This window comes from Chrysochloris asiatica, unplaced genomic scaffold (genome assembly GCF_000296735.1).
Source record: "Chrysochloris asiatica unplaced genomic scaffold, ChrAsi1.0 scaffold00003, whole genome shotgun sequence".
Lineage (NCBI taxonomy): Eukaryota > Metazoa > Chordata > Mammalia > Afrosoricida > Chrysochloridae > Chrysochloris > Chrysochloris asiatica.
In genome coordinates, this window is record NW_006408521.1 from 6,268,496 (window position 1) to 6,285,430 (window position 16,935).

Below are 16,935 nucleotides of genomic sequence, written 5' to 3' on the forward strand. Positions count from 1 at the left end.
TTCTGATATTCTCTGCTTTCAGCCAAGATCCATCGGACATCAGCCATGATATCCCTCATTCCACAGCCTTTTCTGAATCTGGCTTGAACCTCTGGAAGTTACCTGTCAATGTATGATTGTAGCCATGTTTGTATTTCCTTTAGCAAAACTTTACTCACATGCGATATTAAATCAATTGTCCGATGATTTCCGCATTCCGTTGGATCACTTCTCTTTGGAATGGGCACAAATATGAATCTCTTCCATCAGTCAGCCAGATAGTTGTCTTCCAAATTTCATGACAGACATTTAAATTAGCTGTGAATTTTAGTTAATGATGGCTTTCAGCATTGCTCATTCATTGCCACCAGTGTACCACTGTAATGTAACATAAGAAGATGGAAAGCTGGATGCTGGGTTGATGAGAATGTTCTCCACTATCATCACAATTCTTGTGAAAAAGTGTAACTGATCACAAATGAAAAGTTTAGTTTAAAAATGAACTCTTTATAACTACAGATCTTAATGGTTACATATTTCCTTCCAGATTCCTACCAAACTTTAATAGAAAAATTTCCTTTTATTCCAAGAAGCAGATTTCCTAGTAAATTATTTAAACTTGAATTAGGCAATTTGTTTTGTATTTTGTCTTTATAAGCTCTCTCAAAAGAGATTCAGTAAATAAAATTTCTAAGGATTCAGTTAATCCATTTTAAAATCTTATATTAACAATCATATAAAGTAAAATTTTAGGTAAAGGCCAAAATGATGAGGTTTTTTGTTTTTTTGTTTTTTTTTAGTTCTATGACAGATGGATAGTTTGGCAGGCAGAAACTTAGTCTCTCATAGTTTCAGAGCCTACTTTACATTCAGAGTGCCCACTCTAGGAGAAGGCTTTCTCTTTTTGTCAACTCTGGGGAAAAGTCTTTTCATCCTTTCATATCTGTAGGCTCAGCATTCCTTGGAGATCTCCATGTGTGGTGACCTCTGTCTTCCCCTGGACCTAGGAGCTTCACAGTACAGAGACCCCCGGTTCAAATAATTCATTGCACATCCAACTCTTCTTTTTTGGTGCTTGTAGATCCTTATATTCTCTGCTCATTTCTCTCTCTATCTCTTAAAAGTAAATTTGTTGCTGATCGCATCCCAGGAAAATTTTCCGTACATTTAATCAGAGCTGTGAAGGTATTAAAGGGTTAAGTGTGTTGCATCCTACCTTTAATCCTTTTATTTATTTATCACATGAGATCACATGATGAGGGGTCGTCACATAACTGCCACCTTACATCATTATATTACTGCCAAATCAGTGAGAATCATGTCAAGCATACGTGACACATTACTTGTGGGGAGGGGGGTGGGAGGATTAATCACTCTATGACTCTTATTATATTTTTAAAGAAAGTTGGATTTGAAGGCTAATGGATTTCAGTTTGAATCCAAGCTTCATGACTTTTAAACAGTGTTAGACTTTTAAACAGTGTTAGATATGAATGGTCAGGAAAAAAATAGCATACATTATGTCCTAATGTCTTCAAAACATCTCCACACAGGACCGAGCACAAAATCTGAATGAACGACGAACCACCACCACCACTCTCACAGTGGATGTCCTTGATGGAGATGACTTGGGACCAATGTTTCTTCCTTGTGTCCTTGTGCCAAACACTCGCGATTGTCGTCCAGTCACCTATCAAGCCACCATACCTGAGTTGAGATCTCCGGTAAATAAACTCTCATGTCTTCTCTTTCACTTCTACAGTTTTAGTACCAAAAAGACCCTATTCAGGTATTTTGCAGATCAAATGAATGAGAATAGCAATATTTACAGCTATGATAATTGAATGTTTTCCATTGCTAAAAAACGGTTTCAAATTGTATAGATACATTTTTTATCATGGTGTGGTTACCTCATCTACAAAGCATAAAATATGTTCAGAAGAAGCAGTCAGTCAGTTTGATAATAATCTGTTTATTGTATTGTTTTCTACTTAAAAATCACAACAAAGCTCATTTGCCAGTATATTATAGGAAAATGCAAGAAATCGCTGCAGTATTTCCTCTCAATCCTACTTAAGAAATGTAGTCCTGAGTCTGAGGATGTGCAAAGAGGACACCAAAATGGGATACTCTTTAGGCCCCTTAAAATTCTGAAATGTTGATTGACTGGAGGTGGGAACTAAACACTTAATAATGCAAGTATCTATCCCTTATAGATATATGTTAGAGAAGCACCAAAGTGAGGCAAGAATGCATACTTTTTTATGTTTGGTTCTGCATCTGTCTTTGTGTCTCATACTAAGGGAACGATAAAATTGCTGTCAGCTTGGAATTTACACTTTGAACCTCCCTAGATATGATAGCTATGTATACCTAAAAATAAAGTTAGAAGGCAAACATGTTCTACCTAAACTAAAATAACAATTTCTGTCTCAAGTAGAAGATATTAGTTATCTTTTAAGAGATGTCTAAATCCCGAGATGTAACCATATGACTAATTCTTGCTGTTTTTATTGAAAGTTTTCTTCTCCCTGAGTTAGTAGATAACGTGATTATTCTTCAAATTGTGTGTGAATCATGTTTTGGAGTACTCTCTATATCTGAGATTTTGAAGAATAAGACAGGATTTCCTTCTCCGAGCCTAAATGTAAAAGAAGTTACATTGCAGTTTGCTCACTTCAAAGGGTGCTTGTCTAAAGTTCTATCTCTGTGCTTCTCTTATGAAACTAGTTGCCGTCTAGTCAGTTCAAATCAAGAAGCCCTTGAGTGTATCATAGTAACACTGTTCTGCAGCCAATGACTGACTTTTCAGAAGGAAACTAATAAGCCTTTCTTCCAAGGCAACTCTAGGTGGGTTCAAACCTTCAATCTTTTGAATAATAGCCAAGCGCATTAACATTCTGTAACACCCAGGGACTCAACAGCAACAGATCTGTAAAGCAGCCTGAAAATCATCTTTGCTAATCTAAGTTCTCTTATGGGCTGGCAGAAACAAAAATATTTGGAGGAAAAGAAAAGAGTAAGTGTTATGATATGTATCTAAGGAAGAAAATAAAATTGTCAGATAATAAGTAACATTGCATACACAAAATACTAATGCTGAATTTATCTGTATAAACATGTAGATTGCTGAGGAGTTATATGTCAGTGTAGTATTTTCCTCACTCCCCTAAAGTAAACTATTAAAGATTAAAATATTTTTTATTTATGAAGGCTTAATTGAAACCACAAGAAATAAGACGATGCTTTTAGTATTAAATTATGTTCCTGTGTAATCCATGTAGCAGATATGCCAATGAGAACTAGGTGAAAATATATATTACCACTACACTTATCCAGTTAAATCAATCAATCTCAAGAAATTTTAAAGAATCTATGGATACATTGAGGGATGCCAAAGTCAATGCAGGCTGCTGCGTGAGAAGCATAATATATTGACTTTATTTTTATAAAGGATAAGTTGATTTCCTTTTTCCAACACAGGCCATAAAACTGGGTAAATAGATGTGCTTAACTTTAAAGAGATCACTTAAAATCATGGTCACTATATTGATTTTTGCTTATATTGATGGTAATGCCAATATACAGCTATATAACTGTCTCATTTTAAAACACTAGTTGAACCATTTATGGAATTTTTTTCTACATTGCTTTTTTAATACCGTTAAGCCAATCCTTAACTTTTGGGGAGCAGGGGTTTCCAAGGAGCAGCTGATGGATTGCATAGTTTTAGTTGTATTCATTTAAGTAATTTTGGTAAATATTCACTGAGTCATGAGTGTAGTGTTTATAGTATAAGCACTGGATTGCTAACTACAAAGTTGGTGGTTCGAACTCACCACTGTTCTTTAAAAATCCTGTACATGATTGCTATGAGTTGGAACTGACTTGACAGCACTAAACATCAACACCAGAAAAAATTACTGTGTTTATTTGTTAAATTGGATTTTTATCTGTTTCTACACAATGAATCACAAAACTTAGTGGCTTAAAACAACAACAATCCCTTATTTTGCTCTAAACTTTGAAAATTTGGCAAGACATGGGAGAATTCATTATACTTGATGCACAGGTCAGCTGAAGCATGTTCGGCATGACTGGGTGCCACTTTGAGGATGATTGACTTATATGTGTAGAAAGTTCGTTTGGGCTGTTGGCTTGGATCTCAGAAAGGTCTTTGGGCTAGTGGAGTCATTGTCGCTTCATGTGGGCCTCTCATAGGCTGTTTGGACTGCCTTACAGCAAGGTACCACATTAAAAAAAGCAAGCTTCCCAAGAGAGTAGATAGAAACTGCATCAGCTTTTATGACCCAGGAGAAATAGAAGCTGTATCACCTTTTACTGTTGTTGTTGTTGTTGTTAAGTGCCACTGAGCTGATTACAACTCATAGTGACCCTAGAACAGATTTCCAGGACTCCTGGTGTGGTACTGTGGAATAAGCACTGGACTGCGAATCACAGAGTTGGTGGTTCAAACTCACCAGCTGCTTCTTGGAAACCCTGTATAGGGTTCTTTGAGTCAGAATTGACTCAATGGCAGTTACAGCAACAGCGTGGGGTTTCCAAGGTGCAGCTGATGGACTGTAAAGTTTTACTTCAGCTGTAATCAAACCTCTACCAGATGCAAGGGATAGGAATATAGACTCATCTTCCAGATGGGAGGAGTATCCAGTAAAATGAGACTATGAAGAAAAAAGAAACTGTTTTGGGAATCTTTGGAAATTAAAATCAGTGAGAGTAGTAGATTCATGTTTTCATGTGCTCCTCTTCAACACCGCTATTTAGATTTCTTTTAGATCACTAGGACTAAGAACTTGAGCAAGTTTTTGATACCCATATACAAATGGCTGTGTTTATTTTTGTCCTTTCATGCTTTGCTTGTCTTTACATAGTCAGCTAAAATTTCTACAAATTTAAGTAAGTTAGACCTTGCTATTCAGAGCGTGAGAACTAACCATTTATGTCAGCTAAACAGAAAATGATGACTCTAATTACATACTTGCTGATCCTTTCCTCAACTAATTCTTCAAATTTTAAAAGCTTTGACACCTGTTCACCTTCTGTGTTGATGTGAAATTTTCCACCAGTAATCTCCATGGTGTTCTTGACTTGAGAGTTAATTCTAAATCTCACTACAATGCATGAAGAATTTATCAGCTCGGAAACTTTAGATTAAAAAAAAAAAAATGTAGTGTATAGCCCATGAGGTAGAATATAATAAAACTTAAAACCTACTATATGTTGAAATTAAATAATCATGTTTTAGATCCACGTATGCATGTAGATTATGCATATATATGTGTATTTCTACAACAGCAAGTTGTCACCATCAATAATTATCTTTCCAAAGACTGAAATAAATAGTAGATTTAATATGCAAATAGCTAAAGTTGGGTCCTAAGGGAATTCAAACAGTTAGTAGTCCTGTGCTACCTGTACTGTTATCTTTGTTATAGTTTGATAAACATTAACTAGACCATGTTGTTTTGAAATCTTGGTGTTTCTTTGTAGGGTAAGCACTGTACCACAAGGTCGGTGTTTCAAAGTCACCAGTTATTCCTTGAAAACCCTTTAGAGGATCACTATGAGTTAGACCCAACTCGATGGCACTTAACAACAACAACAAACCCTGTAGCTGCTAGTTACTATTGATTTGGCTTCAACTCCTGACTACCTGTTGTCAGCAGAATGAATGTGACCTGGTTCTGGGCCATCTTCATAATCATCCGTATGTTTGAGTCCATTGTGGCAGCTATTGTTTCTTGCCTTCCAAACTAGGAGTCAAGGAGCTCTAGTAATATAGTGAGTTACGAGTTGGGCTACTACTAACTGCAAGGTCAGCAGTTCAAATCGATCAGCTGCCCTGCAAGAGACAGGTCATACTTTTCCCCCTATAAAGATTTATAGTCTCAAAAATTCTATACTTGGTCACTGTAAATTGAAACCGACTCCACAGCACATAATCACCACCACCAAACTATGGGTCTCATTTTTCAGCACTATATCCTTTGGTCAATTTGTTGTATAGAGTAGTGTTTGTGTTGCTTTGATACTAGACACTATGCCATCAGGATATCCAATGTCAATATGATCACCCGTAGTGCAGAGATATATTTTTCTATCTAGTGAAGCTTCTAGACTAAGACAGATTAGGAAGAAAGGACTTGTGAAATCAACCAGTGAAAATCTGTGGATCACATAATATTGTTTAACTAGCCCTAATGAGTCCCCATCAGCTACTCCTTGGAAACCCTGTACAGGGTTGTTATGGATCAAAGCCCACTCTACAGTACTTAAGAACAGCAGCTACTGTGAGTCCTAGTGAGGCACTGTAGTGTAAGCCCTGCACTGCAAGGTCAGTTTGAACCACAAGGTCAGTGGTTCAAACCCACCAGTTGCTCTTTGGAAGCCTTATACAGGGAGTCAGACCCTATTCCCTGGTACTTAACAACAACAGCAGTATGTGACACTGAACTGCTAACCACAAGGTCAGTAGTGCAAACCCACCACTTGCTCCTCGGAAACCCTATACAGACTCAATAGCACCTAACAACAACAGTATAAGAAACTCTGTGCTAATTGAGTAATTTGGACAACTTTGGGTGTTGTTAAGTGCTGTCAAGTTGGTTATAACTCATAGCAACCCTGTGTAGGTTTCTGAGGAGCAGCTGGTGGGTTTGAACCCCTGACTTTGTAGTTCAAACCAACCTTGGTATCCATTTATTTATCCCACAGCACCACACCAGGACTCTCTTTGGACAATAAGTGTGAAATAAAATCCTTCCAAAAGATATTAGTATATGTAAATTTATTCTTACTTTTGTCTATCTTAAAAGTATTATTATGTGTATAAGGTTTTATATTGTTGTTGTTAAGTGTCGTTGAGTCGATTCCGATCCATAGCAATCCTCTATAGGGTTTCCAAGGAGCAGCTGGTGAGCTTGAACCACCGAACTTGCAGTTCAAACAGCTTTGCAGTCTGGTGCATTAACCCACAGTGCCATACATAGTAGTATGAAAAAAATCTAGAGAATTTGGAGACTATAGAACTCAAGTGCCTCTGTTTTTTATTGAAACATAGACAAAGATTGTGTAAACTCTTATTATACATGTCTTCATTTGAATAGTAGCATACATTTGTTTAAGGAGCCCTGGTAGCATAATCTGTTTGGGAAAGCTGTGGAGGTCTGCTTCTGTAAAGATTTACAGCCTTGACAGTTCTATGGAGCCTTTCTAATCTGTCCTGTAAGTTGGTATAAAAGAGAGCCAACCCCATGGCATTGGTATTTTTAGTGGTGGTGGTGGTGGTGGTTGGTGGTTATGTGCTATGGAGTCATAGTGACCCTGTACAGGGTTTCCAAGGCTGTAAATCTTGACAGAAGCAGAAAGCCTCATCTTTCTCCTGCGGAACAGCTGGAAGTTTTGAACTGCTGACCTTGTGGTTACCAGTCCATTGCTTATCCTATAGTACCATGCTAAGACTCCTACAAATGCATTAAAGATATATTTTTTGTATCTAGTTTATTTGTATACATATACAGATATGTTGTTAAGTGCCATCAAGTTAGTTCTGACTCATAGCGACCCTGTATAGGGTTTCCAAAGAGCATCTGGTGGATGTGAATTCCCAGCTGTGTTGTTACTCTACAGCACCACACCATGTCTCCTCCATACAGATGCTGTTGTTGTTGTTGCTAAGTTCAGTCAAGTTGGTGCCAGTGCATAGGTAGCTACCCTGTATACATATACATAAGGAATATGCACATAAATACATATATTTTCATTTTAATTCACTTTAGTGTTTTCAGCTGAAAATAGTATAAGTATTCTGTAGTTGTAATTGTCTAGTCAGGACAAACTTACCATAAGTAGTCTAGATAATTAACTGTATCTCTCAAGATACAATTTTTATTCTTGAATCATTACACATAATGACTCTTTTCCTTTAAACAGTGTTCCAAATATTAAATTATGATCTGAGTCTTTTCTTAGAATAATCAATTTCAAAATGTGTCTGTGCATCTCTTTTTAAATCATCAAAGTGATAGGTGAAGATGGAAAATATTGGCAGCTTTCCAACTACCCATAATCTTTTAATATGAAAAAAATGGGGGGGGAGGGTGGTCAAAAAACATTGAAGATATAAATGATAAGGAATACATCTTAAGTCAATCTATTGCATATCTGTAAATTTTCCTCTTCTTAGACAGTCTCTCTCTTTCACACACACACACACACACCAAAACAGCAGCAAATGATCAAAGAAACCTCAGATTCTAGTTGGAGAAAAAATAACTAAATATAAAAAAAGAATGGTATTTCAGTGCAACATTTCCTTCAGTGTGAAATAGCATTGTAAATCTGATACTAATATTTGAAATAAAAAGGGAGAAAAGTTCATTTCATCATTGAGCAAAATGTATTTTCAATAGATTCAACTATTTTGATCACCATTTCACAGACAGTGTGAAGATATTTGCAATTTTTTAAGAAACAGGAAATTTAAGATGAAAATCAATAGGAAGAATTGTACTTAATATTAAAGGGACAAGTCACTATGTCACTGACTAAAAAGATTAAATGTAACTCTCAATTGAAGACTTAGTTCAGTCTTATATTTTAAATTGAAATTTGATGTATTCCTTTCTATAAAACATGTACACAGGTAAAAATACAGTCTTAACTTCTTAAGCTGAATAGTTCTGTTTTTCGTAAGTATTTACTCTGTAACTCTGATGGCTTACTAAATCATACAGAATAATTTTACAGAGGTGTTTTATATCACATGGTAGCTTTTAAGAACTCACATTTCAAGTTGAGATCCTTTTTGATTGGGAATGTTGCCTAATGTCTCTAAAAGCTTCTGTTTGAGTTTGTCATCTGTGAAATGAGTATAATATAATACCTAATATATAGGATGACTCCTGGTGTGGCATTGTAGGATAAGCACTGGACCACAAGGTTAGCTTGAACTGCAAGGTCAGCAGTTCAAACCTGCCAGCTGAGCCTTGAATACCCTGTGCTGGGTCACTATGAGTAGGAACAGATATTATGGCACTTAAAACAACAACAATATATATATATATTATATATAAGCAGATTCATATAGCATACTTAAATAGTTCCTAAAAAATACTAAGGGATTTATCATGTTAACTGTTGCTATTATTTTATTGGGAGTCCTGGTTTGAAACTATAGGACAAGCAGGGACTGCTCACTGTATAGTTGGTGGTGGTTCAAAACCACCAGCTGCTCCTTGGTAATCCTATGTAGGGTAACTGTAAGTTGGATATGGCTTGATGGCACTTAACAACAACAAAATTTTATTTTTATAAATGCCACTGGATCATATATTCATGGGAGGAAGCAGATAAATGAAATCAGTTGTTAAGTATCTGAGCTATCTTTGAAATACTAGCATTACAAACTAACTTGAATATGTCAACCCAGCCTAATTTGCTCTGATTATTCTGTTCCTATTAAATGCAGTAAGAACTGTGTCCTTTATAAGAATGCAATAAAATGAATGGGTATTAATTGTAAACTCTATGGAAAAAGTTTAAATAACCATACAGTTAAAAAATGAAATTAAATTGTGTCTCTCAAATAGATATGTTGAGGAGGTGAGGCTTGATGGCAGATTAGGGGGAAGTACAGTGCAGACCTCCACCAACAATAACACAGAATTCCAAATGAAGCATGTTCAGGGGACAGTGCCAGAACTCTGAACAACATATAAAGGAATATTTAGAAAGCTTGAAGGCTTATTGTTGTTGTTGTAAGGTGCCATCGAGTCGGAACCGACTCATAGCGACCCCATGCACAGCAGAACGAAACAATGTTCGATCCTGGGCCAACCTCACTACCGCTGCCACACTTGAGTCCATCAATGATGCCACCTGGCCGATCCATCTCGTTGGGGGTCTTCCTCTTTTTCTCTGACCCTCCACCCTACCCAGCATGACATCCTTCTCCAGCGATTGTTTCCTCCAGACAATATGCCCAAAGTAGGAGAGACGAAGCTTAGCCATCCTGGCCTCCAAGGAGCACTCTGGCTGCACTTCTTCCAAAACAGATTTATTGGTTCTTTTGGCAGTCCATGGCACTTCCAGTATTCTCCTCCAACACCACAACTCAAAGGCATAAATTCTTCTACGATCCTCCTTATTCACTCTCCAGCTTTCACATCCATATGAGGCTATTGAAAACACCATGGCCTGGGTCAGGCGCACCCTAGTCCTCAAGCTGACATCTCTGCTCTTCAACACTTTAAAAAGTTCCTGTGCAGCAGATTTGCCCAGTGCAATACGTCGTCTGATCTCTTGACTGCTACTTCCGTGAGTGTTGATAGTTGATCCAAGAAGAATGAAGTCCTTGACAACTTCAATCTTTTCTCCATTGATAAGAATGTTGTTTATTGGTCCAGTGGTGAGGATGTTTGTTTTCTTGACATTGAGATGTAATCCATATCGAAGGCTGTGCTCTTTAATCTTCATAAGCAAATGTTTCAAGTCCTCTTCACTTTCAGCGATCAAGGTTGTATCATCTGCATATCGCAGGTTGTTAATGAGTCTTCTTCCAATCCTGATGCCACGTTTTTCTTCATAGAACCCAGCTTCTCGTATTATTTGCTCAGCATACAGGTTGAATAAGTATGGTGAAAGAATACAACCCTGTCTCACACCTACAAATAGCTAAGGAACATCAAAATGGTGAGGTTGCAGAAGCGTAAAGCTAACAATTTTGGTTTTGTGTTTTTAGAGTTGACAAAGAGTTCCCATCTCTGCTGACTCCCTGAATTTTTACTTGTAGTCACCAGAACTGTGGGGAAATAAATGTATGCTCCTTAACATCCATCTTGTGATACTTTTGTTATGGAGGCATTTGTACACATTGACAAGTGACATTCTTCGTCCTTAAAGCCCAATTTCCAGAATAAGCATTACTAGTTTTAGGTATGTCTTTCCAAATTTCTATAACTTGCTTGAGGCAGTTATAGATGTTTTATTGTAAACAAAGTAAATGACTCAGATCTATGTAACAGAGCTTCTAGTTCACTGTGGTCTTACAGAATATATTGTTGACTTTCTTTAAGAGATCAGAAACTGCAGGCTGAGAAACACAATCACACATGTGTTTTTAGGGATGAATATCGGGTACAAATATGACTGCAGGAAATGGAATGTATTGCTTTGTTCCTGTCTTCCAGTGAAAATTCAAAGATAGAAGCTATCTTTGGATTGACCTAGCCTAAATTGCGTGTTAATTTTGGATTGAGGAGATGAAAAAAACCCTAATAAAGCTGGGTCAATTAGGAACAGATAATTTCTGTAAGAGAACAGGAATGTTGTTAAGATTGGGAAAAGAAGGCTGGGCAGTAAAAAATAAAATAAAATAAATCCAAGGCAAATACATAAATTCTGATTTCTATAAATCCATGTTTGGAGTCCTAGAAATTTGTTTTCGGTTGCTTTGTTTGTTGTTGTTAAGTGCCATTGAGTCAGTTCTGACCTATAGCCACCCTGTATAGTATTTCCGAGGAGCTGATGATGAGCTTGAACTGCTGACCTTGCAGTTCAAATGGCTTTGCAGTCCAGCGCAATAACCCTCAGTGCCACACCAGTTGCTTTAGCCAGGTGAGTAAAATGTGAATGAATAATTTTCAGCTGTTTTAGTGAAGTGAATAAAATGCACTCATTTACATTTTCAGTGAGATACATCATTGAAGCTTTTACCTGGTTTGTGACAATGTTGATGATTTAAAATGATACAACCTAGGCTAGTAAGGTAGCTACTTTCATCTTAGTTAAATTATAGAAAAATATTCTGTCAAGATAATCAAAGAGTAATTACCATAGGCAGTATAAACATTTATATTGATAATGTCAAAGAGTTGTAATAAACATTCAAAACTCTAAATCTCCAATCAGTAAAAATGTGGCAGACAATTTATCTGAAGGCATACAGAATGAAGAAAATTACTATTAAGGTGACATTTTCACATGAAAGGAAAAGTAAGGAATATAGAATGATTAAATATGTCTCTGCCAAGAAGTGTCTGTTTAATGTTATTTGAGAGTCCTATAAAAGAGGGTACATCTATCAGAAAGGCAGCCATTCTTGAGGTTCAGAAGGTATTTAAAACTTCATTTTCTGCTGAGAATGTTCATTACTCACTCTGATTGTTTTGATATGAAATGTCAGGAATAAGATGCTTCTTGGATTGCACACTTTAGGTTATAAATATTTTCTGTGTTCATAAGAAATTTTATAGGAACTCTGGTAGCATAGTGGTTGTGAATTGGTCTGCAAACCGCAAGGTCAGCAGTTCGAAACTGGCAGCTGTTCTGCGGGAGAAAGATGAGGCTTTCTGCTCCCGTAAAGATTCACAACCTCGGAAACCCTGTACAGGGTCCCTATGAGTTAGAACCGACACCACGGCACATAACCACTACCAAGCAATTTTATATCACAGTGTGTTTAAAAACAGTATACTCACATCAGGGCCATAGAAATTAGGTTGTATACATTACAAAACAGTCATTTATAAAGCATGTATGAAACAACTAAGTTGTGTTCCTCTAGATATTGCAGTATAGTTATTTTCACTCTAAAGTAACAATGCAGTCCCACATATTGAAATCTACAGGAAAATTTCGGAAATTGTAAGTACTCGGGGAGCGGGGAGGAGAAAGCATCAACTTTTAATAGAATTGTGGTCCAAAAATGTATTTGTAAATTGGCTGCTTGGAACCTGGGAGAGTTTTTCTTAGAAACAATGCTGTTAATGATAATTAGGTAAATCTCTTCGCATATAGAAGTTATTTGTTTCACAACATTCTCTCTCTCTTTCTAAATCAATAAGTAAATTCATTTGGGAAAATGCATACAGAGATTCACCGTGTGGTAGCAACTATAAGTTGCCATTCTCAACAATTTTCGGAGTGGTTGTAAACACTGTATTTTTCTACCCTCCTGGTTGTATTCATGTGGTGGGGGTATTGTAGTTGGAGGGAGGTCTGAGTGAAGAACGTACAACTCTTAAAGCAGCTTCCAACTGAAGGCTTGACTTTAACAGTGGAAATCATAAACATTAGCTAATGCATTTTTTAAAAAAAACATTTTCCCATTTTCTCTTATTACTAAATGTAAATCTATTGCTATCAAGTCAATTCCCATGAACCTTATTATCAGTTAAAATACACAGAATAAAGTTGTGGCAGGCTTCTTGTATAAAGACTACAGGTTTGAAAACTTTATGGGACACTTGTACTTTGTCCTACTGGGTTGCTGTGAGTTTATTGTAAGAAATGTTATGAAGCATAACATAAATCCCCCCTTCTGGACAGAGGCACTCAGTTTACCCTTCTCAGTACCCTTCCTCTTCTCCCAGATGCTGAGAGGTTTGAGGCTTATGGAAATAATGTGAGTGTCTCTAGGGGACTTGCCCTCTGCCAAAAGGAACCCGTTTTTACAAAGTCATGCTCCAACCCCTGTAGTACCTGCATCCAACTTGTCAGTGCAACTCAGTTAAAAGGTATAGCCATCTGGCCTAGATGTGGGACAAGTCTGAAAACCCATAACTTTGAGACCATCTGTGTTTTGTACTGCTACAAAATAGCAGTACAGCTCTTCTAATTGTCCTATACTACTCATTTTGCACAAGTTTTTTTTTTACCTAAAAACTTTCTACTTAGAAATCTGTCTGATCACCTGTATCCCAAGAAACTAGCCTAAAAGAGTGACTGATCTTTAAGTCATTCTCCAAAGAGATCGTTTTTTGTGCTATCGAGCCAGTTCCAACTCACAGTGACACTATGTACAGTAGAACAAAACACTGCCCAGTCCTGTAACATCCTCACAGTTGATGCCATACCTGAGCCCATTGATGCTGCAACTCTGCCAGTCACTCTCACAGGAAGTCTCCTTCTTAGTGATCCTCCATTTTACCAAGTATGATGTTCTCCAGGGACTGGACCCTCCTGATAATATGCCCAAAGTGTGAGAGATAAAGTATGGCCATCTTGGCTTCTAAGGAGCATTCTGGCTATACTTCTTCCAATACCGATTTGTTTGTTTTTCTGGAAGTCCACACCAAAGAATACTTTTAATATTCTTCTTCAACACCATAACTCATATGCAGCAATTCTTCTTCAGTCTTCCTTATTCATTTTCCAACTTTGGCAGGCATATGGGGAAATTGAAAATACCATGGTTTGGATCAGGTGTACCTTAGTTGTCAAACTGACATCTTTGCTCTTCAACACTTTAAAGAGGCCTTGCGCAGTAGATTTGCCTAATACACTATGTCATTTTATTTCTTGACTGATGTTTTCTTGAGTGTTCATGGTGTATCTTAGCAGAATGAAGTCTTTGACAACTTCAAACTTTTATCCATTTATAATGATGTTATTTATTGGTCCAATGGTAAGGATTTTTATTTTCTTTACATTAAGATGCAATTTATACCAGAGGCTGTGGTCTTTGGTCTTCATCAGTATTTTAAGTTCTCTTCTCTTCGCTTTCAGCAAGCAAGACTGTATCATCTGCTTATCACAGGTTGTTAATGAGTCTTAATCCAATCCTGATATAATCCAGCTTCCTGATCATTTGCTCAGCATACAGATTGAATAATATGGTGTAAGGATACAACCCTGATGCACACTTTTCCTGATTTTAAACCTGAACAAATGTTGTTTTATTCTGTTGGAACAACTGCGTCTTGGTCTATGTACAGATTCCTCACAAACAAAATTAAGTATTCAGGAATACTGATTCTTAGTAATGTTATCCAAAGCTTTTTCATGACTGATATTGTCTAATAAAGCCTTTGCATATTCAGTAATGCACTAGTAAACATTTTTCTGGTATTCTTTGCTTTCAGTTAAGATCCATCTAATGTCAGCAGTGATGTCTCCTCCTTCTGTGTCTTCTTCACTATATGGCTTGAATTTCTGGCAGTTCCCTGTTGATATACTATTGCAACCATTTCTTAATTATCTTTAGTAAAAGTTGTTTTGTACATGATATTAACAATATTGTTTGATACTTTCTGTGTTCAGTTGGATCACCTCTTTATCGAATGGTCACAAATGTGGATCTCTTCCAAATAGTTGGCAAGATAGTTGTCTTTCACATTTCTTAGCATAGATGAGTGAGTTATTCCAGTGCTGTGTTCAATTTGTTGAAATACTTCAATTCACATTCCATCAGTTCTTAGAGCCATATATATATGTATATATATATATTTTAATGCCTTCAGCTCAGCTTGGATGTCTTTCTTCAGTGCCACTGGTTCTTGATCATATGCTTGCTATCTCTTTAAATCATTGACCATCTATCAACTTTTGAAACAGTAACTCTTATCATATGCTTGCTATCTCTTTAAATCATTGACCATCTATCAACTTTTGAAACAGTAACTCTGTGCATTCTTTACATCGTTTTTTTCATGTTTTCTGCATCATTCAGTATTTTGATCATAGAATTCTTCAATATCACCTGTCAGAGCTTGAATTTTTTCTTCAATTTCTTTCAGTTTAAAAAGTGCTGAGCATGTTCTTCCCCTTTGGTTTTCTAAATCCAGGTCTTTGTTTATTTCTTTATAATACATGAGTTTGTCTTCTCAAGTGACCCTTAGAAATTTTTTGTTCAGCTCTTTTACTTCCTTATTATTCCATTTGATTTTTCTGAAGATAATCTAAAAATGATATATATTCAAGGTGAGATCTATTCAGTATATTAACAAGGAAGTGTAACCTGATGTGGAAGAAGACTTGGAATGAGGCATTATCATTACTGATATCATATGGATATGACAGAAAGCAGAAAATACCAGAACAATGTTCCTTTGTGCATTATTGACTATGTAAAGACTTTTGACTGTGTGGATTATGACAAGCTATAAGTAACATTTTGAAGAATGTGTAGTCCAGAGCACTTAATTGTTTTTAGGAGGAAACATATATAGATCAAAAGAGTCATTTGAACAGAACAAAGGAAGATTAGATTGTTTAAAATCAGGGGAAATGTGTGCAGGGTTGCAGTCTTTCATAATACTGTTTCTATCTGGATTATATGAAAAACAATGTGATACCAGGATTGGTGATAACCTATGATATTCAGATGTTGCAACCTCATTTTTTAGAAGCTAACTTACTGATGAAGGTCAAAGACCACAGCCTTTAGTAATTTGAATCTACTAGTTGATCCACAGTAAAAAAGTGAAGCTTTCTGCTCCTGTAAAGATTAACAGCCTCAGAAACCCTAGGCAAGGTCGCTCTGAGTCAGAACCAACTCCGTGGCACACAACTACCATCACCATTCTAAAAGCATGGGTCTAGGAGTCAAACAATTGCAGATGATTTACTTCTCAGATGAATACCAAAAAGAACTGGGCCTGGCAAACTGTTGGCTTTTAATAAGTATGTGTTGAAGAAAATTTGTTGAAAAATACTTCCTTTTCCACATTTATTAATTAAACAAAATAACATCAAGTTTTGTTTGTATTATTTTGTTGTACACTAATTTTGAATTTCTGGTGTAGTCCTGTAGGATCAGCACTCGACTGTGAACCACAAGGTAGCATTCAAAACCACCAGCTGCTCCTTGGAAACACTATACACGGTTGCTGTGAGTTGGAACCACCTTGAGGGTACTTAATAGTTTTGAACTCCTGGTGTGACACTGTAGGAGAAACACTAAATTGAAAACTACAAGGTTGGTAGTTCAGACTCACTAGCTGCTCCTTGGAAACCCTATACACGGTTGCTGTGAGTTGAAACCACCTTGAGGGTACTTAATAACAATAGTTTTGAACTCCTAGTGTGACACTGTAGGAGAAACACTAAATTGCAAACTACAAGGTTGGTAGTTCGGACTCACCAGCTGCTTCTTGGAAACCCTATACACGGTTGCTGTGAATCAGAACCTACTTGATGGCACTTAACAACAGC

At 36.7% G+C, this 16,935-nt stretch overlaps 1 protein-coding gene across 3 annotated transcripts in view; it reads left to right on the forward strand.

The window, feature by feature from the left end:
- PCDH15 (protocadherin-related 15) overlaps window positions 1–16,935 on the forward strand; it is a 1,066,306-nt gene that overhangs the window by 455,771 nt on the left and 593,600 nt on the right. For all 3 annotated transcript variants that reach the window (XM_006831105.1, XM_006831106.1, XM_006831104.1), the window contains one exon: window positions 1,533–1,703. In XM_006831105.1, coding sequence (XP_006831168.1) covers window positions 1,533–1,703 — 171 coding nt within the window. The remainder of the gene's footprint in view (window positions 1–1,532; window positions 1,704–16,935) is intronic.